Source organism: Patella vulgata, chromosome 9 (genome assembly GCF_932274485.2).
Source record: "Patella vulgata chromosome 9, xgPatVulg1.2, whole genome shotgun sequence".
Lineage (NCBI taxonomy): Eukaryota > Metazoa > Mollusca > Gastropoda > Patellidae > Patella > Patella vulgata.
In genome coordinates, this window is record NC_065887.2 from 24,749,562 (window position 1) to 24,777,548 (window position 27,987).

Consider the following 27,987-nt stretch of genomic DNA (forward strand, 5'->3'; position numbering starts at 1 on the left):
CCAATGTATACACGGGACCTCGGTTTTTCGTCTCATCCGAAGGACTAGACAGCTGTCCTTCTCAGGCCCTCCGTCCTGCATCACTGACAAGGGGAACCACGCCGGAAAATCTGGATGAACTTTCTCGGCCAATGCAGGGATCGAACACCCGACCTCCAGGCTAGCGAGCCAGCGTCTTACCCACTTAGCCACGTGATCCCCCGTGAGAGTTGAAGTTTAGGTACCAACTGCTAAGCCTTTCATGCTATGCAGGAATTGTATCTGTTCCTTGATTTTAGCAATCAGTTGCTGAAAGATTCTACTGATATTTATTATCTGATATGCAAAACAATTAGCTAGTTAATAAATTTGATAACCTAAAACCATATTTAAAAATGGGCTGCACCCTGTTGCCTACCAGACTCGTTCTTGTGCTTTCTATAAATTCACGATGTTCCTGAAAATAGCATAAAAATAGTAGTTTGTTATACATGTAGGTATATTTGTTCCAAATTAATATCGGTGCCAAAAAATGAATCATGTATATACAGTACCGGTATATATTAGAACAATGATCTACTTGTACTTATATGTTATATACAAGTTATTATATAGCTTGTTATTGGTATTGGGTGTGTTCAGGTTAACTTAACTTCCAAAATACATGAGTTGAAAAATAAACAAGATATTTATAGCTAGCGGTTGAATAGTTCCTATATTGTTTTACAACATGTACGACCTTCATGGTTCAAATATATCATGTTAATGAGCAGAACCATAACTCATTAACATGGTATGCTTTGAGTAAGACTTGATAAAACCATAAAACAATCAGTTATTATCTTTGAATTAAGATCCATAGGTCGAATGATAGGATCCTTTTAAAACTTAGCATGGAGACCAGATTACTTCATGCAACAGGTTCAACATATTTTTGGGGCTAGGTTGGTGCAATTTTTAGAAAGGAAAATATTGATCCAAGTTTGAATTTCTTATTTTAGCAACAATGCATAGAAATTTGAGTAAAATTTGGAGTTGAATAAGAAATGTTTAATGGCCAAAGGTCCCAGTCAGATCTTAATATCAGAATCAAAGCAGTTTGATTATGAATAAAGACTATAAATGGCATGGATAGTTAGAATTAACAGTTAAAATCTGTTATACTCAAATATCATACTGACAGACTACACAAAACATATAAATTTAAGCATATTTAGAATTCTGATGTCAGAATTCACAGATTTTCTACATGCAATGATTCTAGGGGTATTTTATATTGACAAAATCCTCTTAGTAATTGAAAAATAAAATATTACCTATTACTAAAAATGGCAAATATTGTGAATACATTTTCTCTTGTAAATTCATATTTATGTTCTGTTTAATTTTTTCAGAGTGGAGAATGGATTCGAGTGCGTGTCCACCAAATGGAACCCGATCTTGTAGATGTGGGTTCCACTTTGGAGGAAGCAATACAATTAAAGAGGGAACATGACGAATTAGTCACAAAATTAAAGGTAAATTTCTTTCTGCGTTATAGTTGATTTCCATTGAGTATATATATTAAAGAAGTGTTTATTACGTTGAAGGCATTGTATGATATGAAAATTGTTTAATTGTTTGTTATATTTTACAAGTAAGACTCAAGGCCCATTTGTTCCTTGGTCAGACAGTCAGAATCTTGATGGTTAAATACATATGTTGTATAAGAACTTGAAACAAAGTCCCCCCCCCCCCCCAAAAAAAAAAGCGGTTAGAGAGTTCTTTAAAAGTTTGATTACATAGATGTAGATGTAATGTTTATGATAGGTATAAGTAATGGCTACATCATTAAGTATGTTTACAACAGATGTTTTATACTGATCTATATTTATATACAACCTGTACTCTACTGACTATAATAATTACACACATAATCCTATATTCAACAAGTATTTGACATTCTTTCAGTTTCTTCTCTGACAAATTCTAGTCTTCTATAGAAGATAAATGTACAGTGTAAATCTCAAAATTTCCAAAATGAGTTGAAATATGATCTTTGGGGTAGAAATGGGGTTTAATGTCTACTCAACACAAAGTATGTCATTTGGGGACTAATGTGATGCAATTTTATTTAAACAATTGGCTTGCACATAGGTGTCTTTAACAGTGGGAGGAAACCAAAGGAACTAGAAAAAACCCACTAGGTTAGGCAGGTGATCTAAATATTATGCATTAGACCATTCTATCACCCCCCCCCCCATACTTTTGAGAAAGGTCTCTGCTACATGTACTTTCTAATTTTTGGTTAGTGGATGATGTCAGGTCTTAAAGATATTACGCTTTGATGTACATTTGGTTTCAGGTAATAATGCCCAACCATGAGTTTACCTATATTCTAAAGTATAGGAAGTTATAAGTCATGATGGTAGATATATACAGTTGAAATTTGTTATGGTTTAATTTAAACCAGTTGATAACCTTAGGGAAGATTCTGTTTAAAGCTGGAATATGATTTGAGTTAAGATAATCTAGAAACTGTTTTGGTAGAACTAGTAGGAGTGTGCCAGGTATCCTATTTCAAACCTCTATCAGTTCCTAACTTCAGAACTTGGCACCTGTCATCTAAAAATAGCTCCCAGGAGCTTCATGCCAACATTAATCCATGTCTTGATATAGATATTTAGTCTATACTGTTAGCCACTGGCTTTCTGTGTTTTCTATTTACATAATGTATTTAATTTGTCCAGTTTTAAATGCTCTGTCTTCAGTACATATTATAGTAAAGATTTTGACTATGTAATTAGCAATTTCAACTAAAATTTATAAAAGAGGGAGTGCCCATTTCTATCCTATTTTCTAACTGCCAATGAGAAAACCCCTGCTCCCTCCCCATCAATCAATTTACATGATTTCCAATTACATATGTAATTGCACAAATATGAAACATATTTTTGGCATATTTGGTAAATTGACAGCCCTGTAATTGTATACGGTGAGAGTCCGGACAGAAATTCAGATCTTTTTATAATAATATGAATAATTTCTGTAACCCAGAAGTAAATTAGTATTATTTACAGTGGTTTTTCAGATAAGTTCCAAAGGAAGTGTTAATGTGGGATGGGGGGGGGGGGGTGTAGTTGGTTCGTAAAGGATTTAAGAAGTAGATAGCAGAAATACAGTACATACATGTATCCTACAACTTTTAATTTGTACTTGATTGAAAGAAATTAAGTAAACTACCGTTATATTGCATTTTGAATTAAACTGACTTTATCACTTATAAGAATATGATAATTTTACGCTTCCTTGGGGTAGGGGCTGTATGGTTTATTGAACTGATTAATTATTATCCCCTCTCTCCCTTATCCGCTAATTTGTCCCCACAAGTTTAAATGATGTTTGTATTAAAAGGTGATTATTTTCATTTGATCTCTGATGTCCTCAAACTTTATCTTAGATATATGTAGAGGAATGTTTTAGTTGATAATATGACCACTTTTGGTGTTAATAAATCAAATTATCCATGAATCTTTTCTCAAATTAGTTCATCACCTGGAGATAAAAAAATTTAACCTTAGACATTTTATATGACATGTATTGATATTGTTCTGTTGATGAGTAGGGTTTTTTTTTGTGTTGAATGTTAGTTACAGTAAAATTGTTTGTATTTGAAACAATTAGTTTCTCATTTATGGATTATATGTATAATTTCAATTTGTAAAAAAGCATTTATGCACCTATCTTCTATAAAACCAATGACCACCAATTTTGATGTACCCATGGGTGTGGGCGACATAATATTTTTTAGTGTGTAAATCTATAATCATATTTGTTTATTTACTATTTTTCAGTCCAAAGAAGGAGAAGTACAACAGCTTTTAGCAAGAGCTGACACATATGTTGATGAGAACAGATCCCAAGCTGATGTCCATGCCGCCATGGCAGACACACTTGGTGAAGCCTGGAAAGCTCTCAATGAGAAGCTCGAATACAGAGGTCAAATGTTGGAACAAAGTATAGCATTCCATCAAAGCGTAAAAGATGTAAGTTTAAATATAAGAATATACTATCTTGCACATTGTTTTCATGTGTTTTTGACATTTGATTGCAGTTTATGGGGCAACCATGGTGTCTTGGTGTTGGTAAAAGAGAAAACCCAACTTAGAACATTTGATGCCACTTCTCATTTATATTTCAGAATATTAACAATTTTTGTTGTAACTTTTAAGTGCATACAAAACATATCACTTAATCATAAAGGGCCAATCCCGATAATATTTTGGAAAATAAAACTGCTTAATTTTGTGTTAAAATCCCTTAAAATCCTCTACCTTAGGGCCGAGCAACTAACTCAATATATGTGATACGTTTTCAAACAACTTAAACCCGTCGGTCTTAATCTGGAAATGAAGAACGGTGTCCGAAGCTGTATCATGCGGTATCTGGATAAAACCAGACTTTTATTTTATAAAAGTAATGTGTCGCTGAAATTTACCTTTCATTATCAAGTATAGCACATGGGTCATTCATTGTATAACCCTCAAAAGGAATGGGAATCGATTATTAGATCACTCAGACTTTTATTTTTGAGACTCTGTTCAACTCGGGATAGTTCCTTTAATATACTTAGAATTAAACAAAAAATGTTTCTGATAAAATTCAGATTCTAGTATTCAAATGACGCCAACATGTTGTTTCGTGCATACAAAACATATCACTTAATCATTAATATACTTAAAAATAAGCAAAAAATGTTTCTGGTAGAATTCAGATTCCAGTATTCAAATGATGGCAACATGCAGTTTTGTGGTTATTTTTGTAGTTTGATATTATTGATGGTTGAATAACTAAATATGTAGATTTATCACTTACATTACAAGAAAAGTAGAAGATATTGGAAAGAAATGTGTTTTTATATATTAGTCAATGTCAATTTGAAAGCCTTAAAAGCATTTTTTAGATAATACTGTAATGCATTTATGTTGTAAAATGATATCTGTAATCTAAAGGTGGAGGATGAAAAGGAATTGAGCATTAAATAACTGGCAGTTGGATTAAAATGGAGGATATAGAACCCATGTTGCCTGACTGTTAGAGCCGCGGTGCTATTTGTTTAAGCGTTTACCTGTAAACTGAACAATGAAAATCGAATGATGCTCTTTACTGTGTTCAAAAGTTTGTAAAGATTTGTTAGGTGTAAACTGGCTATGAATTAAAATCAAGATAAACTTTGTGCACGACTGTATAGTCTCATAATGCAGAATTGCCGTATTAGATAATCCGATTATAAAATATATTATAAAAAAAACATTTTATTATTTTTTTTTTCAGTTAACACAAAAGATGGAACAAGCACAGGGTAAATTTACCAAAGTACCCCTTGCCTCAAATGTAGAAACAGCTAGAGATTTATTAAACCAACATAATGATATCAAATCAAGTAAGTAAATTCTTTACCTTTATTACAGGTTAATGACACTTTATATTACCACTAAGTAGATGTGCATGTAAGAGTATGGGACATGAAATAAAATGAAAAGGAGTTTAACGTCCTACTGTTCTGTTACATCCGGGCTAATAAAGACAGGCATATGCCATGCAGTGTGCTATGAGGGAAATTTTGCATGGACAGATCTTATTTTAAATTCTGTCAAGGGTTCTTTAAGTGTACACCAGTGTGTCCATAGGGCCTTGGTTTTACATCTCATCCAAATGACGGGGATCACGGTGGCTAAGTGGGTTAGACGCTTGCTCGCTAGCCTGGAGGTCGGGTGTTCGATCCCTGCATTGGCCTAGAAAGTTCATCCAGATTTTCCGGCGTGGTTTCCCCTTGTCAGTGATGCAGGACGGAGGGCCTGACAAGGAAAGCTGTCTAGTCCTTCGAATGAGACGAAAAACCGAGGTCCCGTGTATACATTGGAATGCACATAAAAGATCCCTTGGCAGTTGGAATTCGATATAAGAGTAGGCGATAGTGCCACTGCCCGGGCAAAATTTCCCTCATAGCACACTGTATGGCGTATGCCCGTCTTCATTAGCCCAGCATAGGAGCAGAACAGTAGGACGTTAAACCCCATTTCATTTCATTTCATTTCATCCAAATGACTAGACACTGTTCCTTGCTAGGTCTTCTGTCCTTCGTTACTGACAAGGGGGAACCACACTGGAAAATCCTGAGGAACTTTCTCAGCCAACACCGGGATCAAACCACCAACCTCCAGAATAGTGAGCCAATACCTTACTTACTGAGCCACTGCAGCTCCATAAGAGTATGAGAATGACATTATTGATGCTGTTGTAATTCAACACAAGCCTAAAAGAAGAACTGTCAGTGCAATATGACTGGACATAATCTGCACATACAAAGATGTCGTTATTAAACAGACAACAGGACAACCAATCAACTTTTCATTATTTAATTTATGAGCAGATAACAGCTACACAGTATTATCAAAAAGATATTTATAAAAAATGTAGATTAAATAATCCTTTGATGTTGATGTCATTTGATTATTTATTTATTTTGTACTGAATGTGGTTTTTTTTTTAAATTTTAGGTATTCTTGAGTCTTCTAAAATCACCTTAGATATGGGACATTCTTTATTACAACACATCAAAGAAATGGGTGTGCATGCAGATATACAAAATAAACATGCAACTACCGCCGCCTGCTACGGAATAGAACATCTACTCGAGTTACTTCACGATCGAAGGCGTCACCTGGAAGAACTCTGGGAATTACGACGACAAAAACTTGAACAATGTCTACAACTTTGTCAATTGGACCAAGAAGTTAATAAGGTAAGCTATTATGCTGTTTCAATATTGGGACAGCATTATTCATGTGGTTAAAGAACTAGAATTTTCAGGAATCGAACAACAGCATTTATCAAGCAGAATCTTTTAAAAAAAAATACCAGTACATATTTTGAAACTCAATACTCTTTGTGGAATATATAATGGAATATGTCGCATATATTTAGGAAATGACATGTCTTTGATTTTTCAGATTTTGGAATGGTTCCGAACGATCGGATCTGAATACCTCAGAATATCAAGTCTCGGGGACACGTATGCAGCAGCAAGGCGAATACAAGAAGAACATAATAAATTTGAAACCCAAGCAAGAGTAAGTATCATATATCAATTCATCCTGAAAGATTTCGTTTCTTACGATATTACCGCAAATGAAAAAAGTTTCAGTCTTTAAATGAAAATTGTCTTGTTAGTTGACTGTTTTATGGTTCTGGAAAATAAGATTTTTTGTTCTGAGTTCAAAATAATTGAAAGCAATTTCTATTTAAGGACATCCAAGAGACAGTTTTGCAGCTGATTCGTACAGCTGACCAACTTCTGCGCCGGACAAACCTGGATGCGGAAGGTGTGAGACAGCGGCTGCTTACTGTCGATACAGAATGTGAGAACTTCATGATTAAACTTGACAACAGAAGGAGAAACATCACAATGTCAGTCTCCTTCTATAATTTACGGGAAACGGTAAGATTATACCCACTGTTGTTTTGGGGACATTTTCTATCTTAATTTTGATGTATGCAGACATATTTCATGACCTATTGAAATGTTCATGTCTATGTTGCAAAGATCAAAAATATTTTATGTAGTACATATTTTTATTTACAATCCTAGAATATTAGTTTAACAGAACTTAAAGACATATAATTGAAAAATGAATTTTGAGGCCCTTTAAAAAGAAAATACTTTTTAACTTTCGACACGTGCATTTTCAGGCTCTAACAAAACTGGAACAGATAGAAGTCCAACTTAACAACATGGACTTGCCAAGAAACAGCGCAGAACTTGCTGAGCAACATGCCCAATTGTCTAACGCCATAGTAGAAATATCTGCGCCAGCTCTACGCGAGGGTCGACTTCTACTGGAGAGGGTCAGTAGGAGTGACTCTGGAGCTGATGGCGTCAGACAAAAGGTAAGAATTCCCGTCATAAAACATTTACTTTCAAAGAATTCATTAGTAAAAGCTCATAAGAAAATGATTAATTATATGTTCAGGATAGAGAAAGTCTTATATCTTTGAAATAGATTTGTGTACTATTTTGAGGACATTCTAGTACCCAAAACAACTGGAATAAAACATTTTACATTTACTTTATTTTCCTTTCAGATGGATGAGCTCCAAGCTCACTGCGCCCACCTTGAGTCGCTGTGCAAGGCAAGACGGGCCCAGGCGTGGGAACGTAGTCAAGCCTATTTACAATTCCAAGAAAAATTCAATAGTGTAAGTACCTGAACAAAATTAATTACCTGCGTATTATCCATTAATATTTCCTGCACTTACACAAATCTATATTTTAAGGAGCCAGAATTTGTACATGGAAGTTAGTATTGTATTCTTTATAACATTCTGTATATCATGCATTTAACTGGAAGTTCCATCATTTGTCAATCAAAAATCAACAGATTAACAGCGACTGTCCACCTCTTGCTCTATATTAGCAATAAATAGATAACAAGGACAGTTACAAAAAACTGTTTAATGATCCCCATTCAAACACCACACGGTTGAAAAATATATAACCAACAGTTAATTTTGACATATAAGCAATGGATATCTAGAATTTTTTAAAAGTTGATCTGAGTAAAGGTCATCATTATGAATCTTTTGTTAGAATATAGAAACACTAAGGATTTATCTTAATACCAAGTTTTCAAAAATTGAGGAAGTGTTTTCTGTGAGATAGCTCATTAACACCAGAATTAATTGAAATGTCTAAATATTCTCAATTCTTAATTTGCAGCTTCAAACATGGCTAACACAGATAGGTATGGCTACGCTCAAACGTCATGGCAACATGGGAAATGACCTGAACAGCGCCAAGGATTTTCTTGAAATTCACGAACAATTGGATGAAGACATCAGAGTAAGTCATTTAAAAGATTTTTGTTTTTTATAGATCTGCTTTTTCTTGATCGTAAATATATAGTAAACAAACTCTTCATACTAATAATATTTGTTTCACAATGTTATTTTTTAGGACAAGAATGCGGAAATGGAAGCCTTATCTGCAGCAGTAGTGAACTTGGTCAAGTCAGGGGACCAAGAAGCACAAACAGCCGCAGAGAAGGTTGACGCCCTACAGAAACAGATTCATCGTCTGCAACGTGTAGTGGAAATTCGCATTCAATTGGCCCTATTGTATGTCTCATTCTTCAGGCTCGGCCAACAGGTAGGATTAATATGCACAAATTATTTTTTTTTAAATTATGATCATTTTCTGCCTCGAGAGAGCGCGATGAATCCTGGTATGTAGTTTCACTGCATGAGTACCTTGACTAAATTCGATAATGAGCATTTTCTGCTCCGGTTAAGCAGGGTGATAAGGAATTTGATACTTGATGCTTTATTATAAGATAAATGTGGAAGTAATTATTGAGTATTGTCTATTTATTTTGTCAAGACAGGGAACATCAACCTCTCGGTTGGCTTGCTTGTTTCTCTGTTATATATTAAATACAAATTAAATGAATATTATCTTTCAGTTGAAACACAACTATGGTGGCCTCGAGCACATTATGCGCTCCGAAACGGAGAATCTGCAGGACTTGACGGATACTGCCGTCTCTCAAATGCAGGAACTGTTTAGTAAAACAGCTAACATTCATTCCCAGTTCGAGGAGAAAGGAAAATCATTCTTACATAATTCCTCAGCAGTAAGTCTAAAAGAATTTTTGTTTAATCACTCTTTTTCACGGTTGTGTTTTATCCTAAAATTTCTACTAAGTTTGATATTTGAGTAGAGGAGCATGCAGGGGGATTTGAGTACCTATAGTTGTTCCTCCTTCCAAAAATGTATGAAATTAAAAGAAACATTATTAAACCGACTTTTAGATGTAAGATATATTTTGTTTCATATTTCTCATATTACACACAGAAAAATATTTACAAGTTTGTTTTCTCTTTCAGCTTTCAGAAGACTCCTCACTGGAAATACGTCAACCAACTTTATTGGTTGAACAATATTTAAGTGAAATGCGTGAACAAATGCGAACACTTTCCGTCCATTATGAATCATGGACACAAAAATTATCTTCCAGCAAGCAATTTAAATCTCAGTGGCATCAGTTTATACAAGATGCAAGAAAGGTACGTTTTAATTATTCTTGTGATGGTGTGAGTAGGAAAAATTAAAAAAGCATTTCAGTGATAAAAAACCCTGAAGGTTAAATTCGAAATCTAGTATCATAGATGATAATAAATTACAAAATCTTGATCTTTAAAATGGAGTTGTTGTTATTAAAATGACAAATATATGCTTCAGCAAATAATCTGATGACATGAATGGTGTTTAAGAAGGAATGGTATTTAAAATTGATATAAAAAATTAAAATGATGACTCACAAATTTAATGAATTTCTTCAATTGTCAAGAAAACTATTACCAGCTCATATACAACACTCTTTGACATCTTTTAGTATAGTTGAAAGTTTTTAATTTTGAGAAGCTTTTGTCCAAAATGAGGTACATCCATTTCAAATTCTGGTGAACAAAACTCACAGTTTTCTCTAAAACATTGAAATCATAATGTGAGGCCTTTTCAAATGAATACTATTTGACTTGTATTAGAAATATGACCTAAAGATGTATTAGAAAGATGATGTTTTTATATAGTACCCATTTGGAAAAGAGCTTTTCATTTGGTTTCTCCTGAAAAATATAAGATAATAATTGATAAAAATGTTTGATTAATTAATGGTTTTATATTTGTGTGTTTATCTTAATATTTGTATTCTCATTTTATATATTAATGTTGTTTCTCTCAATAGTGTGACTTTCTTTATCTATCTAGTATCTAGAAATAACATTTTATTTCAGATTTCAAGAGCATGTCAATTTCTGGACCATGAACTGGGTAGGCCTCAAGTGCTACTCATCTTGTTGTCCTTGTGGTTGTTCTAGGAGCCCACTCTCCTCAAAAAAGACTAAGGCATTTCAAATACAAGTATGTTTGACTTGAAGCTTGGTGCGTTTGTTCCTTGGACAAATGTGCATCAATTGACAGACCTCGATTTTTGATGTGAATACACAATTCATAGATGGCGGTGATGAGGTCATGCTTGGTTCCTGGTCCATATTTTACTCTCGTACTTGTTTTGATTTTGATTCAACATTAAACAATTAATCCTTCTGTTTACTGATATTGTTTGCATGTTGTTTTTGCTATTCAACTTTTACAGACAATTGATGAAGTCGCTAAAATAGAACATGACTTTTTCCCATTTATTGCTGGCGATCTTGGTTCATCGGAAGAAGCAGCTCAAAAATACCAAGCTCGTTTAGATGATTTTATGCCAGCCTACAAGGTATTGCTTGGTCGACACTGGCTGTAGGCTCAACTGATGGTGCCAAACTATTTGTCATTTGTATGTAATTAGTCAGCCATTTTAAGTCATCTGCTGAAAGTTAAAATCCTTTGACAAGATTAAATTTCATTGGTCATTTGGCCAGTTCGATGTATATAATAGTTCACTTCAATGCAAAGACTATTATAGGTTTGAATTGATGACTAATTTCAATAAGTGATATTTTTGTTTGGTGCCATCAGACAGAGCCTAAAAACAAATACTAATCATTAATTTGATTGGAGCGTGTGCATGTGGCCTGAGCTGTTGTGTCCTTGTCGGTGATAGGCTAATTCTTATTTAAATTTAATTGGTTGATTTTAGACCATTGATTGGGTGATGAAAGCTGAGCGAGAATTTTTCATGCCACATATCGCAGGACAGCTTGGAAATTCTCTTGAAAGAGCTAATGAACTACAACGAAAATTGGATCATTTTGCACCCATTGCTAAGGTATTGAAAAATGTGTGATTTCTTTATGTTAGGAACTGAGTTTAGAAGTAAGGCTTAAATCTTTGATTTTTCATTTTGGTGATTTCTGCTAAAGTGACTGCCTGGCAAACATTGTTCTTTAATTAGAAATAGAATCCGGAAATTTGTAAAAAACCCAAATTCCAATTTGTTTCCACTGTATGCAATTCCCTTCAATATATGTTACCCTCTTTATAATCAATGGTTGTTATACTTTTTGTAGGAATATTTTGTCACAATAAGACCCTGTAAACTTGCAAGTTGCAATTGCATATTCAAGATTTTCTTACGCTTATATTCAACTCGGCTGCAATCTGTTTGTAGTTCATAAATATCCAATTATTTTACCTTCCTTTATGAATATTAAAAACTGTTTTATCACAAAAGCACCCAATAGACACATTTAGATAATGTTTGATCATATATAATAAAATTAATATGGTAAGTTAATTACCAATATTAATTTAGATAATAGAAATTAATATGAACATTTAGATTGATATTAAATTTGTTCCCTTTAGAAATTAAACTAATCAATGCTGTCTACAAATTATTTAAATTTTTTACAATGGAGATATGTCTCTGATTTACAAATACTTTTAATTAATGGGAAGAATAATCGAAACAGTATTACCAAATATTTATTAAGAATGATATCTATGTAGTCAACAATTTTGTTGAATATTAAAATGAAAAACAAAGCAACATAACTGTAGCCCTTACATGGGTATAGATGTGATGATATAAATCTATTTGTTTTAAGAAAGCAACAGTAGAAATAGAGGACCATTTAAAGACAGCTGAAATGTTGTCACTTAAAGGAGATACTCATGGTCAAAAAGAACAAATTGTTAATGAACTGGTCAAAGTTCATCAAAGATTTCAATCTAGAATCAACGAGTACCAAATATTGCTCAAGATGACAATTGCTTTCTTTAAAAATCTACATCAAGTAAGATATTTTTTTTATCTTTTGATTACTTTGATAAAAATTTGTAGATTTATGTCAATATTTCTTTTGTATTTCTGCTTATAAAGATGTTTTGCCAAAATAAAAAAAAAAGTTTAGAAAATGCTTTTGGCAGCAGATAGAATCTTCAAAGTTTTCTTCAAGTGCTATAAAGATTTTTGCTTTGTCAATGAATTAAATGTAGATGCAATGCATCTAGTTATAAAAATTTACTGCAGAATATTAGAAACATTTGAAGTTTTATTTTGTGTGGATAACAAATATCACTTTTTACAACTGTTTTTATATGACTTTTTTAGCTCGATCAAGCTATTGAAGCCACTGAGAGAGAATACATGCAATCAGAATTACCATCAGAACTCACGCAAGCAGAAATAATGCTGGAAGAACATAAACGCAAGAAACAAGAAGTTTCTCAGATGATAAATTTCACCACAGATGAAGGTGATAAAATTGTGCGCAGGGTACGGCAACAGGTTAGTGCAAACTTGATTAACACATTTGAGCAAGCTTTGTTTTGTTTGATGTTGGAAAGCATGGTTAAGATATTATGATGAATGGGGGCGGGGATAATTTTGACAGGTTTTCTTTATTGGTTGTAGATAAGGGGTTGCCAGAGTTTTCAGCAGTAAAATAATTGTTATGCATAACTCAAATCCTAATTGTGTTATAATTTCTGATTTCCAATCTTAGTTATTTCTGAAAAGAAAGAATTTATGTTAAAACATTTAATTTTCTATTAAAATATTATATTTTTTGTTTATAGGATGCTGAAGCCACAGCGCAAGATGATGTACAGCGTGTTATTGACGTATCAGAAGAATATAAACAACGCTGGGGTTATATGTGGGAGGAACAAGAAAAGCGCCTCCAACAAAATCTCCAAATCTGTCAGTTTAACTTCGATCTCAGACAGGTGAGTAACATATCATAAAATCTTTGGCCAGCACTACTGAATTCAACTAAAATGTCTTGGTTCTTTGCCCTGAATGCACTGAGAACAACCTTCCAGAGTTTTCAAAGCCTGATTCCCATTTGGTTCTTCATTTGATAATGGTTTCTCTCTCTTTTTTAGATTCATTCGGAGATAGATGGATTACACCAACATTTACAGGCTAGACGAGGTAGTTATGGCAACTCATTACCATCCGCCAGAATGACCTCTCAGGCCTACGAACAGTTTGAAGTAACTGTTGAGGTAAATATTATACATTTAAAGTTATGAAAATATCTATTGACCTTTCAAAAACATATATGAAATTTTTGTGTTTGGAAATTATAGTCATCAATGTGATATGACACTGTATAAATTTAATGTGTACAGGAAGTGGTTGGTAACTGTGCTGATATTCGGTCTGTCATCTCTAAGGTTTTAGGTTTAATCCCATGCTTGTTCATGGCAAGGAATAGGTTAGCCTATTCTCCAGGCTATGCGATTTGCTCCTTATGCTAAAGACCTCTGTGCCTAAATTAAATTGACTATTCAACCCATTTATTTCTCCTAATTGTTATTGTTTGTGAAATGGGTTTGTTAATTACATTTTCTACATCTTTTTTTTCAGTTAATTGAACAAAAGATTAACAGTTTCATCAGTACGGCGGAGCTGATGGTCCAGGACAAACATTACGATTCCGTCCATATCCGCCGAGAAATCGATGTGTTGAAAAACAAATGGAGCACATTCCATACAAGCGTGCGTGACTATCGTCAGCAGCTTAATGCCTCAATCTATTATTTTACATTAACAGAAGAAGTAAGTTAAAAAGATTTTATATATAAATTTCATATTGTTGTCATTAGATCTGACAATTGGTGGAAGATTTTCTTCACCTTTTTAAGGGGGTTGGGTGGATGGTTTCGATCCCAAGTTTCTATGTAACGAGGAGTAGGGTTGCGGGCCCAACCTTGTGGCTTTTCTCTGGACATTAAACCCCATTTCTCTCTTTCTCTCTCACCTTAAATATGGATATCGGTCACAATCCTTGCCATTTTTCTTTTTTTTTTACAAATGCAAAAATAAGTAATTTGACTATTTTATTCTGATATATTACACAGCAAATAGTTCAAAAACATATCATTATATCCAGGCCTCTTATAAAAGACTAGTAACTACTCCTGTCTGCCAGGCCCAAAGTTGGAAAGATTACCGTCATTGAGTTACTATTTTATATTTCAGTCTGAAACATGGATGAGAGAAGGTAATCAGCTCTTGATTAATGTTGGACGTCAAGCTCCAAATTGTCGAACACCACAGGAAGCTGATGACCTCATAAAAAAATTAGAAAATTATGTAAGAGAAGGAAAACCCAAACAAGAAGAGAGATTACAAAAAATAGCTGAATTAAGTGTTCAACTTTATGGTATGTCAATGAAGCTTTTTTGTTCTATTTTAATAGCATTGGCTACCATGTTGAAGTAAGATCTTAATATCAGATGCATGGTATTGATACACTTATGAAAACATATTGAAAGTGAATCTTCAACAGATTATTTGCTGATGTTTTGACAAATACTTAGGTCAACAATGTAACGATTTGAACTATTTTCTAACAGTTTATTCAATCTTATTGTCTTTATTTTGTTTCAGGTGATCAAGGTCAAAGTAAAGTTCGACATGTAGTTATACAATATCAAGACTTAATGCAATCATTTGAACAAGCTGATAATGAAATCAGCGGTATGCGAGATAATCTACAGGGAAAGGTAAGACACATGAAAGTGATCAATTTTAAGTGAGTTACTAAATTAGTTAACCTCAAGTCCGGAAACATACAAAATTCTATCTTTTGAATCAATTTATGGTACGGAATAAGTTTTCCATTGATTTAAGAGACATATTTAGTGAACAAATGACCTTGGTATAAGTGTTGAGAAAATATGAATAAAATTTTTACTTATTAACAAATTCTTCTACCTTGTTTTTCTTTTCAGAAACCAGTAGATGAAAATCTAACAAGACAAGCAGCACCAACTGCTGCTGCTCCAACTCCCAGTATCAGACCACCCCGTATTATACAACATCTTAAAAATGCTGAAGTTATGGAGGGAGATAAGTAAGTTTTTCATGCTTAATTCTGCCACATATTACTGTGCCACCAATTAGACAAAAAATCCTATTTTTATCATATCTTCCTTTTTACGGGATTCAAATTGTCATGAGTAAGGGCCCAATTATTTATTGCACAAGAATATTTAAGTTATTTTTTTTAGTGTTCTCTAATCTATTTTAATTTATTTTAGATTTACCTTTGAGTGTAAAATCGAAAGTGATGTGAAACCAGAAATTCAGTGGTGTAAGGACAACCTACCATTGACCAGCCCAGATTATGAGACCAGGTTTGCCAATGGTGTAGCTACACTTACCATTGAAGAAACCTTCTCAGAGGATACAGCACGCTATACATGCCGTGTCACAAACCCTGCTGGTATGGCCGAATCATCAGCTCAACTTAATGTCAAGGGTAAGAAAACTTTTGTTTTTAACCTTGATCTTAACAAATTTTAACATTTTCAGAAATTTAATTTATGATGAACCCAACTTCATTAAAATGTTTACTTTTTACAGAAACTCATCAACAAATTTATCCACCAGAATTTGTACGTAATTTGAAATCTGTTGATGTTGTTGAGAACTCTTCATTCGCCTTTGAATGCCATGTTCAAGGTATCCCATCACCCACTGTTTCCTGGTATAAGGACGAGTTGAATATTGACAACTCTTCTGACTTCGTCATCACTAAGATAAATGGAGCTTGTTGTTTAAAGATACGACAAGTCAAACAGCACCATTCTTCTCGATATACTTGTCGGGCTAATAATCCTGGGGGAGAGGCTTCATCATCTGCTAGGATGACAGTCATACGTAAGCTCACTACATTCTATGGGCATGACTTGTGTTCATCATTTCAACAACAGAATGTCAAATATGTCATAAATAGCATGATATGACATCGTCTTCAATATTAATGTATCATTTACAGTATTAATGCATTATCTTCAGTATCAATGTACCCTTTTCATTATTAATGCATCAACTTCTGTAGCTTGTAGCAATTATCATTTCTAGTATTAATGCATTATCTTCAGTATCAATGTATCATTTTCAGTATTAATGCATTATTTTTTGTATCTGTATCATTTTCCAGTAGTAATGCATCCTCCTCAGTAGCAATGTATCATTCCCAGTAGTAATGCATCATCGTCAGTAGCAATATTTCATTTTCAGTCGATAGCAATATTTCATTTCCAGTCTGTAGCAATATTTCATTTCCAGTGCTAATGCATTCTCTTCAGTATCATTTACAGTATTAATTGATCATTTTTTAGAATCAAGCTAAATTAAAAGACATTAATGTGACATGCCTTTTCTCATTGTCAATAGCATGGAATGAGTTTTAATTTTTATCAGATCAAATTTAGATATGAGTTCTTATCAAGTAATGTGGTATTATTGTTTCATCAGATAAATGGTATTAATTACTAGTGATTATTTACAAGCATATGTGTGATACATGTACACACAATATTTTTTCTTAAAATTTCTATGTAAAGATACAGCAATGCATTTCCTTGTCAATTTAAAACCCCTTTAATTGGAATATCTTATTATTACTGTATTCTGTGTGGCTGAGCAGGATGTGGAAGGGGGTTTTGGATTGATTTTCGAGATTGTTAAAAAATATTTTTTTGTTTTTCTTCTTTACTTGGTAATCAATAAATTTATAATAATAAGATTATTATTCCTTGTTTATTAACAGCTCTTCAACCTCCAGTATTCCACCAGCCCTTGCAAGATGTAGCTGCACCTGAAGGTAAACCGGTGCGTCTGGAGACTAGATTTACTGGTTCACCACCACCAGAAGTCCAATGGTACAGAGGACCTACTCGTATTACTCCTAGTAATACATACAAGGTGAATAAGTTGATATACTTAAAACATATCCCCCATAATTCCAATATATAGAGGCTAGTATCCAGTCTGAAACATTTGCAAATTTTGCCCGTTGTCTATCTTTGTATATCTTTACATCTGATAAACAGGCACAATTCTAATGTTTAGTTATGATAAGTATTAATAATGTTGCAGTGATTGGAAAATAGTAATTTGTCTGATAAATTAATATCAATTTAGAAATTAATAAAAGAAGAGGGGAACATTAAAAAACGTCATTCTTCTTTAAAGCAGTTTGGTTTATTTCAGTTTGTAAATTCATTAGAACCCAGATTTTAATGAAAATAAAGATATAAATCAAACATCTAATGCCCCTCTAAGGTTTACGATAATAATTTTGATGAAATGGAGCAACTACTGTTCGAGTCCCCAATACATTTACTTCTAGATCAAATGATATTTGAAATCCTGATTACCACCAGGTAATGTATGTGAAATTATATATTCAACCCACCTATTTCTAAATTAAAACACGATATGCCTTTGATATTTTTCAGATTACTATTGAAGTAAATTTCTCAGCTCTAGATATACATGAACTTTATAGTGCAGATCAAGATACATATACTGTTGTTATCAAAAATGCAGCTGGTGAAAATAGATCATCTTGTACTGTTACTATGGAGCCTTATTTCTCCAGTACTGGGTAGGTTTTTTTAGATGAACATATTTCTTATGAACATCTTACCATGCCACTTGAGTATTCATGCAGCTAAATTTAAATTTAGATGGTTATTTTTATTTGAATCTTAAGATAATGAAAAGATAAACTCATATATGAAATGATAAAATGTAATTTTAATACTTGTCAGTTTGATAAAAGATTATGTCTTATTAAAGGAAAAGAATTATATCCAGAATTGTTAAAGAAAGTGAATGAACATATATACACTTCAGAAACACCAAGTAACAATCACAAATTACATCCATTATAAACATTTCATACTCTGTTTTCAGTGAAGACATGGAGGTTGCCTCAACAGAACCAGATAAGGAAGTACCGAAACAAGAACCTGTGTTTATGCAACTTCTACCACCAACTAAAGAAGCTATAGAGGGAACACGAGTTAGATTGGACTGTATTATTATAGGACATCCAGAACCAGAGGTAATATTCAACACTTACCATAATTTCCGTGCAATAAGGTGTAATTTGCCTTTTTATGTCTTATTGATTTTAGCAGTTCAGAATAGAATCATAAAGTCTATTATGATATGAAGGACAGGGTGTTGTGATGGGAATTTGATTCTAAGGACAGCCAAATGATTTATCCACAAATCTGTTTAATGCTCACTGAATGATGTCAAGACCTTTTGGAGACAGCGCCCATCCACTTCTTATTATGGAAACCCAGAGATTAAATTCCTATAATTAATTTGTCATATCATGCATGCAATTGTATATTTTATATTCCATATCCTTTCTCCTTTTTTATATGTCATTCATTTTTTACAGGTGATTTGGTTACACAATGATAAACCAGTAAAGGAAAGTAAAGATATCCAGCTGTTGTTTGAAGGTGATCGTTGTACAACTGTTATACAAGAGGTTTTATTAGAAGATGCTGGTGAATATCGATGCGTCGCTAGAAATCCTTACGGTCTGGCAGAAAGTGCCTGTAAATTACATGTGGAACGTAAGTATATTAACTCAGGAGGCGATGTACTATTTATCAGTACCATTTAAAAAAAAAAAAATTAAAATGCTTTATTTCCTCAATTTTTATAACACATACATACATTGAGCTTTCTTGTCAACCCCACTTAGATATTTTTATTTCCTGAAAATGATTGAGTTCCCATCTGTAATAAATGTTTTATTTTGATCCACAGCTGTAAGTGAAATGAGTGATGCCTCAGTGGGTGAATTGACAGCACCCAAGTTTACTCAGTTATTGAGAGATTTGACAGTTAAATCTGGACAAAGGGTTTGTTTACAATGTCGTGTTACAGGACATCCATTACCAGAAGTTAAATGGTTCCGTGATGACAGACAATTGGAAAGCTCTCCTGATTTCCAGGTATGTGATATACTTTTATTGAAGAAGTTTAATTACTACAGAAAAATATCTCAGTTACACCTGTCACACAGATTTTTTGGGGGCTATTCCGTTTCGTCAGTCTTGGCTTTGTCATTTGACTAATTTTGTTCAGACAATCAACAGTGTTTTCTTATGGTGATAACTATATATTCTTCCATTTATTTCATTGTTTTTTGTTTTCTAGATAACTGCATTTGCTGATGTTCACTCGTTGACTATACCTGAAGCTTTTGAAGAAGATACTGGTGTATATTCTGTACGAGCTGTAAATGTTGCTGGTGAGGCCAGATGCCAAGCTAGATTAAATGTTAAATCACCACCAGAACAGCCGGTCATGAAACGGGAAGTCAAACAAATACAGAAAGAAGTAATTAAACAAGCACCACCAGAGTTTAAGAAACTCTTCACTGATCAGATTGTCAAAGCTGGACAACCTGTTACTTTTGAGTGTGTTATAATTGGTAGTCCTAGACCAAGGGTATGTGGAATAACTTCTTAATTGTTAATTGAATTTTAAATTGTCAGTGTAATTTCTCATTCAAGCATTAATTTAAAACTAAGTGACAGTATTTGTAATATGAAATTTATATTGTTTATTATTATTTTTAGGTTAAATGGCATTATAATGGAGCACCTTTGGTCAGTAAGGCCTACCAACCCCAGTTTGAAGGAGATAACTATCGATTAACAATTCCAGAAGTATTTGATCAGGATGCTGGACGATATGATGTCCATGCTGAAAATCCTCATGGTAAAGCCACATGCTCAGCTTTACTACAAGTTGAACCAGTGACAGAGTCCATGACTCCTTCAAGAGCACCGGGTGCACAACAGCCATTTGGACCTAAACCAAAACCAGTATCTGAACAAATGACACCTACAAAGGCACCAATCAGGAAGGTAGCCCCACCAAAATTTCCTGCTGATAAGCCTGACCGTAAACCAATTGATGAACAGATGGTGCCAGACCGAGCACCAACCAGAGGTCAGCCACCTGCTGGATATCCCCAACCAGAAGAACCAACTTCCCAAGCAGTTGTCATTAGACCATCACAAGCTGTTAGCTCACCTTATAAAGATGATGTACCTGTAGGCTACAGAGGATATGAATCATCCTCAGAAGTGTAAGTATTGTTAGATTTAATTTTATGTATTTGCTTTTAGATTATTTCAGCTTTCTTCGAACTATCCTATGATGAAAAGTATATTAATTTTCATTACCAATTATATTACATATTTTATTTTTTATAGAACTGAGACTCGAACTGTTACTGAAACAAGAACAAGTCGAGTCTACTCATCTTCTGATGAGATGTTTGGTGAACAACATCACTCAACAACGATTTTGACCGATGTCAGTCCAAAGAGACCGCAAAAATCACCATCAGTTGACAGATTTGCAACAACTCTAGTAACAGATGTTACACCACAGTATCAACCAATAGATTTAACTATTGAAGTGCCAGTTCCACCCAAGTTTCTACAGGCTTTGAAAAACATCACATCAATGGAAGGAACCAGAGTAACTTTTGATGGTGTAGTAACAGGTAAATATATAAATAGATCTTCTAATATCTTCATTAAAATCTTGAACTGAAGATTTACTGAAAACCTGACAGTGTAGGGGCGAGTTGTTTAAATATGTTGTTTGTGTAATACCTGTTGGATAAACACTATATCTGTTATCTAGAAAGTCCTTTCAAGGGACTGAATTATTTCATTTATTTTTTATTTTTGTTTATTAATCTGTAGAATATGTTAGATTGACGGAGTGATTTTTTTTCTTAAAGGACGACCTGAACCCAGCATTCGATGGTTTAGAGAAGGTAAAGAATTGACAGATCAAGCTGACTTTGAAATCTCTTACCGTCAGGGGCGTGTAACTCTAACTATTCCCGAAGTCTTTGAAGAAGATGCTGGGCAGTTTACTGCTACAGCTGAAAATTTGGCTGGAACCGCTTCTAGCACAGCAGAACTGATAGTGAGAGGTAATTTTATAGTTTACAGTTATTATCATATTCATTAAGTGGAAAACACATATATTTTGCTTTCAAGTAGTTTCAATATTAATACAAATTACTCTTCTATTCTTCAAAGTATATTGATATAATCTAAAAGTTTTGGATGGATTTCTCATATTTTTAGATGTACTACATACTTGAACAGGAAACCTAAGACTTTTCAAACATAGCAAATAATAAATTTTCATTTTCTGTTGGGTTATTCTTTTGCAGCCTCCATGATTCCACCTTCATTCACCGAAAAGCTTCAAAGACATGAAGCTAAAGAAGGTCAGCCAGTTAAACTCAAAGTTAAAGTATCTGGTCATCCTCCACCACAAGTTACATGGATGAGAGAAGGATCAAGACTGGTCAGTTCACCAGACTTTGAAATCATCCAAGAAGGAGATATCCATTCTCTGTACATCCCAGAAGTTTTCTATGAAGATTCAGGAAAATACACAGTTAAAGCTGAAAATCCTGCTGGAGAGGCTCAGTGCATTGCTCAGTTAGTGGTAGAACGTAAGTATATCTTTTCTTAGTTTATGTAAATCTTGAAAAATATATTTGTATTATACCTTTATTAACTCATTTTCTTGATGAAGACGAGAGTATCAGGTATTTGTGTATCCACAAGATTGTACCTTGTGTTGATATGTTCGATCAATTACTAAATCAAAGAAATTAATCAAATATTGCTTGAATGAATAAATGAATAGATAGAAATATATATCAACTCAATATTAACTTGCTTAGTGAAATGGCTACAGGAAAACCTTCCAAAAATAAAATGGATTATATTAATCTTCCACAGCACCACCATTGGCTATTGAAACACCAGTGATGAGGGAACCAGAACGTAGACCAGTTTTTGAGCATGTAGAACCATCCAAAGCACCTGGCTCAAAATCACCTCGACGTTTTCCAGAGGAAGAACCTATGGCTAAAGTAGCTAAATACCAGAAAGCTGCTCCGCCAAAGACAGAGCCTCAGAGATACAGAAATGAAATGGAGATGGAAATTGAAGGACAGGATTTACCTGCTTTTGAAACAAGAATCAACCTTTTTGGACAGGAAGATGTTCCTCCACCATTACCAAAGACTCAACCACCAAAGAAAGCTGCTCCTGTAAAGGAGAAAACTAAACCCAAATTCTCAAAGGTATTTTGTTGATAAAATGTATTCCAATACTATTTTATATTAAATTACTTGAGTGCTACTTTTGAATTCAAGATATGATTGAGGTTAGTGTCTTTCAGATACAAAAAGATAATTCTACACTTTCATAGAAATGGGGTTTAACTTTGGGTTAAGACAAACATATACCACGCAGTTTCCTATGAGGGAATGTTCTCTCACTGAGACACCTTATTTTCTATCCTTTAATAGATTCTAGATTATGTCACATTTGTAGTATTAAATTTTATACGTTTTCAACTGTTCTGTTACAGCCATTGACACATCAAAGAGTAAGAGAAGGCGATTCAGTAACATTTGAGATAATTGTTGAGGGTCATCCAGAACCTATTATTAGATGGTTTAGGAACAACCTTCCAGTTGAAAGTTCACCAGATTATGAAATATCGTATTCACAGAATACTCACAGATTGACTATTATAGAAGTTTTCCCAGAAGATGCAGGCACATTTAAATGTGTTGCTACAAATGCAACTGGAACAGTTACAACCGAATGTTTCTTAGTTGTTGAAGGTAAGATTAAGAAATTTTTCTTTTCAAGATTGTAGTATATCTACGCTCGAATTTCAACTATATACAAGGCAAATTAGAATATACACGATTATAATTCACCTGATCTCCTTTCATTTACCGTTCCATTTACAGTTAGACAATAGAGTTAATGTTGGGTTGAATAAACTTAATTTGCTATTCATTTTTTGAGATGATACACCTCTCCATGCATTGTCATGAATCTTTATTTTATTCTTTTGTTTGTTTTCCTTCAGCTGAACCAATGGAACCAGTTGCAGAAAGCCAGCCAGTACAACAAGAAAAACCAGCATTTGTTCCTCCACCACCCAAACCAGCACCAGTCACTGTACCGCCATCTTTTGTTCAACCATTAAAAGATGTTAGAATGGTTGTAGGTACAAATTTTAAGATGGAATGCCGAGTTATTGGAAAACCATTTCCTCAGATTACTTGGACCAAAGATGGACAACCTATATTTGAAGGACCTAGGTAAATATTTTCTTGTACTTGTGTGGGATTTTGCACCTGTAGCAATAACCATTTTTGACAAGATGTGACATGATTCCATTCCATTTCTTTCCTGTTCTTACACTGTTGTTTTATCTCAATCATTTCAGGCATAAAATCAACAATGACCCTAGAACAGGAAGATGTGCCATCTTGATATCTAAATGTTTCTCTGATGATGTTGGACAATATACTTGCCAGGCTATGAATCCAGGTGGAGAATCAGCTACAAGTGCTGATGTTTTACCAGAAGGTGAGTATTCTACTGTTGAGAATAAAGTTCATAGTAGAATCATTTGTAATGTGATTGTTTAAAAATAGTACGTATTTGGATCTAGTAGCCATAGTTAGCAGCAGATTTATTTTGGATTCATAGTAGTTTACCTACATATATATATCTTGCTGTCAGTATAAATCTTAGCTAAGCTAAATCTGACTATGGTTTGATACAGTTTATTAAGGTGTAATGTTTTAATTTGTTTTATAGTCCGCAAGGTGGTAGATCAGCCACTTGTCTCAGATTTATCACCAGTTCAAGAAATTCTTGCCAGATCACAAGCACCAAAGAAATCAGAAAAAGATTTTTATCGAACCCCAACAGAACGCATGATCGACAGAAAATCTGAAGAAAGAATATTGGCTCAGCCAGATGAACCACTTTCCGCTGGTGCTAGTGATTCTGTAAGTATTTATCGACATCATCGTACATACCTTGGATGCTGTTTTGCCTGTGTATGCCGGACATGTCCTACCCAAGTTGGCAAACATCCGACCGGGAATATGCCCAATCGGGCATCAATATAATTATAATATGCACTACATACCAATACTAATGCAATACCTGTTGTGCGAAAACCTGAGTAAAATTGTTTTTGATGACTGACTAAAAGCAAAGCCTCATTTAAAAACCTGCGAGTGCTGTAAGTATTTTCATTTCTTCATTTAAATTTAATTCATTTTAGGAATTCACTGTAACTGGATTTGAGAAACGTCTCCTGGATGAGGTTGCCTATCGAGATGGTAAAATCAAACGTCAAAGTGAAACCGAAACAGAATATGATTCTGAACAACCAGAAGAATTTGTAAGTCCTGGTAAATCTCAGGCACCAGAACTATTACAACCATTGAAGGATATACAGTTAGTAGAGGGAGGTGATGCTACCTTTGTCTGCCAGATTGAGGGAAAACCTAGACCAAAGGTAAGCAATTAATTAATTTGATCCCCTAAACATCAGGTTACGTTGTGCGAAAAGATATTTGGGTTATGGAATTTAAGTTAATCGGTCTAATATTGGATGTATATCTTAGTTAACATAAGTAATTAAAAGGAAAATTTGTTCAAAATCTTGATTTGTAAATTTAATGTTTATGGTTATTTCAGATTGCTTGGTACAGAAATGGTAAACGTATCAAGAAGTCTAACAGATATGAAATTAAATATGGACAAGATAATATAAGTTCTTTAAGAATAAGAGTAACCTTACCAGAAGATACAGGGTATTATACAGTATTAGCTGTCAACTCAGTGGGTAAAACTACAACCTCAGCTCAACTCTATGTTGATCAACTTGGAAACATTGATGCTACCTCTTTTGTAGAACCTGAAAGTTTAAAGAAAATGATGAGAAGGTAATAAAGAAATCAGTAACATTAATATGAATATGATACATATATATTCATACTACTACTCAAGTTTGGTTTGGATGGGCACAGTGCCAGGTTGAATTTGGAACTATATAAATGAACTAATTCCTACCCAATTTGGGCAGTTCAAAGTTCAAAAACATAATCACATCATTATAGTAAACATGTAAATTCTTGGATAGAATGTTTACTTCGTAGATTGATCAAAGAACTTTATGGTCCATTTTGTTGTATGACTATACACAAACTGATAAACTCTTTAAGGAAATTTAAAATAAGACAAAAAAGATACAGTATAATATTAGATTTATTTTGAATTTTTCAATTTCAACAATCCAGCCCAATTGGCAATTGATGTAGAGGCACTAGGATGCTAAGCAACCCTTTGCTGCGTTTAATTTTCAAATAAATGATGATATTGTGTTAAAAAGTTAAAATTTCTCATATTATTTCTAGGGATGCTGAAAGAGGAAGAAAAGGCCCAGTAGCAGATGATGGCGGAGTATTTGATGCTCCTGCTAGTCCAGTCTTCAAGAAAATTCCTGAAGATATAACATCTATAGAAGGATCTACTGTCAGATTTGACTGTACTGTAACAGGTCGACCAGCACCCGAATTAGACTGGTACCGTGATGGTATTTTGGTACATAGAGATGATAATCACAAGGTATATGAAATTTTACTCTTTGGGTGGTACAAAGTTTATTATCAGATGGTTTTAAATTTTGTTAACAGAAAATGGTTAGATTTTGAATATCACAATAATGATTGATGGGTAAGACTTTTATCTAATTATAGAGTTGGACATATATTTATGTGTAATTTTTTTGATAGATTGTTGTCAATGAGAATGGTATCCATTCATTAATCATAAAGAGTGTATGCCGTTTGGACGCTGGTACCTATATGTGTATTGCTATAAATAAAGCCGGGGAAGAAAGATTTACTGTATCTCTTAATGTCAAACGTAAGTATTTTTTAAAAAGCATAAACAAATATTGATAATTCCATATTAATAACAAGAAATAAATCAATAAAACCAAATTCAATATAAAACTCTCTATACCAGAATAAATAAATGCAATTTTTCAAACTGCAGCCAAAGAAGAGAAACAAAGTCCCCGTTTTATTGAACGTGTCCAGAACTTCACTGTGAAAGAAGGCATGCCTGTTACGCTTTCCTGTCATGCTGTTGGCATGCCAACACCCATGATGTCTTGGCAAAAGGATGGTAGCCATGTTACACCCAATCAGGAATACAGGTATAGCTTACTTTTATGAATCATTTGATTGGTTGAAAATGTTTAACCTGGTTCTATATAAAATATATTTTTTTGTCAAGCAACATTCATTTTAACTGAAATTGATGCTGACTTAGGGGTTTAAATAGCTACGAAAACTGGTCATCATTAGAAAACTTTCGCAGTCTGTAAAAGGAAGCAGTAATGTAATATACTAATGTCAGAATATTATATAAGATAAATATGTTTCCATGCAGAATAGATGTAGATTTCCTTTATGAACTTACAAATTAATTGGATGTCAATTACTGCCATGACTTTATTTGAATAAAATGCTATTTTGATTGACTAATTTCAATTTGTTTCGTTATTAGGATTGATACAGAGGGTGGTAGAACAGCTCTATATATACCAGAAGCTACATTACCAGATGCTGCCTGGTATCAATGTACAGCTGCTAATACATCAGGTAGTGCTACAACTAGAGCTAAACTTGTTGTACAAGGTAAGACAGCCCATATCCAACACTATATTATAATTATTCAAAACATTAATATTGATACAATATGAACTCACTTTATGAAATAATATTTTAAAATTTATTTACATGTTATGACAAAAACTGGATTAACAATAACTAAAAAGTCACTATGGCCCAATTAACCATTTACTGTTTTTATTGACTTTTTTTTAGTTTCTGCAAGAAAGCCTGAAGCCAAGAAACAAGCTCCTCAAGTGTCAAGTGTACCACCTCCAAGAGTCACCTCACCGTAAGTAACTTTTATTTCATTAAATAACTTGAAATTTTCTTGCAGGATTAAAAACTTTAATAAAATATAAGTATCAAACAATACTTTATCTGATGTATAGTATTCCAATTTTGATTTTCCATGGTTCTTTTAGATGGTGAACAAGTTGCTGATTGTATACATATCTTATATATTTAATATGTATGGTGGTGGTGTTTATTATAGCTTTACGTTATTAATATTATTTATATCAGGCATTATGAAATCAAATCTGAGGGACCGGTACAACAAATATCTTATGTTAAAGATGGTGATAGTGCCACTTTAAAACTTGTACGTGAGGAGGATGCTGGCAGGTTAGA

General features: G+C 33.6%; 1 protein-coding gene across 1 annotated transcript in view; it reads left to right on the forward strand.

The window, feature by feature from the left end:
• Positions 1–27,987, forward strand: part of LOC126831518 (titin) — a 354,899-nt gene that overhangs the window by 46,437 nt on the left and 280,475 nt on the right. Inside the window, exons 19-64 of the mRNA XM_056103456.1 lie at positions 1,374–1,496; positions 3,813–4,004; positions 5,293–5,401; positions 6,519–6,763; positions 6,972–7,091; positions 7,268–7,459; positions 7,711–7,908; positions 8,104–8,217; positions 8,738–8,860; positions 8,975–9,166; positions 9,480–9,650; positions 9,904–10,083; positions 11,664–11,792; positions 12,574–12,762; positions 13,080–13,256; positions 13,547–13,696; positions 13,856–13,978; positions 14,343–14,534; positions 14,958–15,141; positions 15,369–15,484; positions 15,713–15,834; positions 16,022–16,242; positions 16,347–16,643; positions 17,539–17,693; positions 18,230–18,378; positions 18,690–18,840; positions 19,189–19,369; positions 19,566–19,753; positions 19,959–20,252; positions 20,384–20,898; positions 21,026–21,321; positions 21,565–21,762; positions 22,009–22,296; positions 22,589–22,935; positions 23,226–23,484; positions 23,739–23,973; positions 24,102–24,244; positions 24,479–24,672; positions 24,954–25,190; positions 25,373–25,620; positions 26,092–26,302; positions 26,470–26,602; positions 26,735–26,897; positions 27,251–27,381; positions 27,571–27,646; positions 27,880–27,981. Of these exons, the coding sequence (XP_055959431.1) occupies positions 1,374–1,496; positions 3,813–4,004; positions 5,293–5,401; positions 6,519–6,763; positions 6,972–7,091; positions 7,268–7,459; positions 7,711–7,908; positions 8,104–8,217; positions 8,738–8,860; positions 8,975–9,166; positions 9,480–9,650; positions 9,904–10,083; positions 11,664–11,792; positions 12,574–12,762; positions 13,080–13,256; positions 13,547–13,696; positions 13,856–13,978; positions 14,343–14,534; positions 14,958–15,141; positions 15,369–15,484; positions 15,713–15,834; positions 16,022–16,242; positions 16,347–16,643; positions 17,539–17,693; positions 18,230–18,378; positions 18,690–18,840; positions 19,189–19,369; positions 19,566–19,753; positions 19,959–20,252; positions 20,384–20,898; positions 21,026–21,321; positions 21,565–21,762; positions 22,009–22,296; positions 22,589–22,935; positions 23,226–23,484; positions 23,739–23,973; positions 24,102–24,244; positions 24,479–24,672; positions 24,954–25,190; positions 25,373–25,620; positions 26,092–26,302; positions 26,470–26,602; positions 26,735–26,897; positions 27,251–27,381; positions 27,571–27,646; positions 27,880–27,981 (8,753 nt within the window). The remainder of the gene's footprint in view (positions 1–1,373; positions 1,497–3,812; positions 4,005–5,292; positions 5,402–6,518; positions 6,764–6,971; positions 7,092–7,267; positions 7,460–7,710; positions 7,909–8,103; positions 8,218–8,737; positions 8,861–8,974; positions 9,167–9,479; positions 9,651–9,903; positions 10,084–11,663; positions 11,793–12,573; positions 12,763–13,079; positions 13,257–13,546; positions 13,697–13,855; positions 13,979–14,342; positions 14,535–14,957; positions 15,142–15,368; positions 15,485–15,712; positions 15,835–16,021; positions 16,243–16,346; positions 16,644–17,538; positions 17,694–18,229; positions 18,379–18,689; positions 18,841–19,188; positions 19,370–19,565; positions 19,754–19,958; positions 20,253–20,383; positions 20,899–21,025; positions 21,322–21,564; positions 21,763–22,008; positions 22,297–22,588; positions 22,936–23,225; positions 23,485–23,738; positions 23,974–24,101; positions 24,245–24,478; positions 24,673–24,953; positions 25,191–25,372; positions 25,621–26,091; positions 26,303–26,469; positions 26,603–26,734; positions 26,898–27,250; positions 27,382–27,570; positions 27,647–27,879; positions 27,982–27,987) is intronic.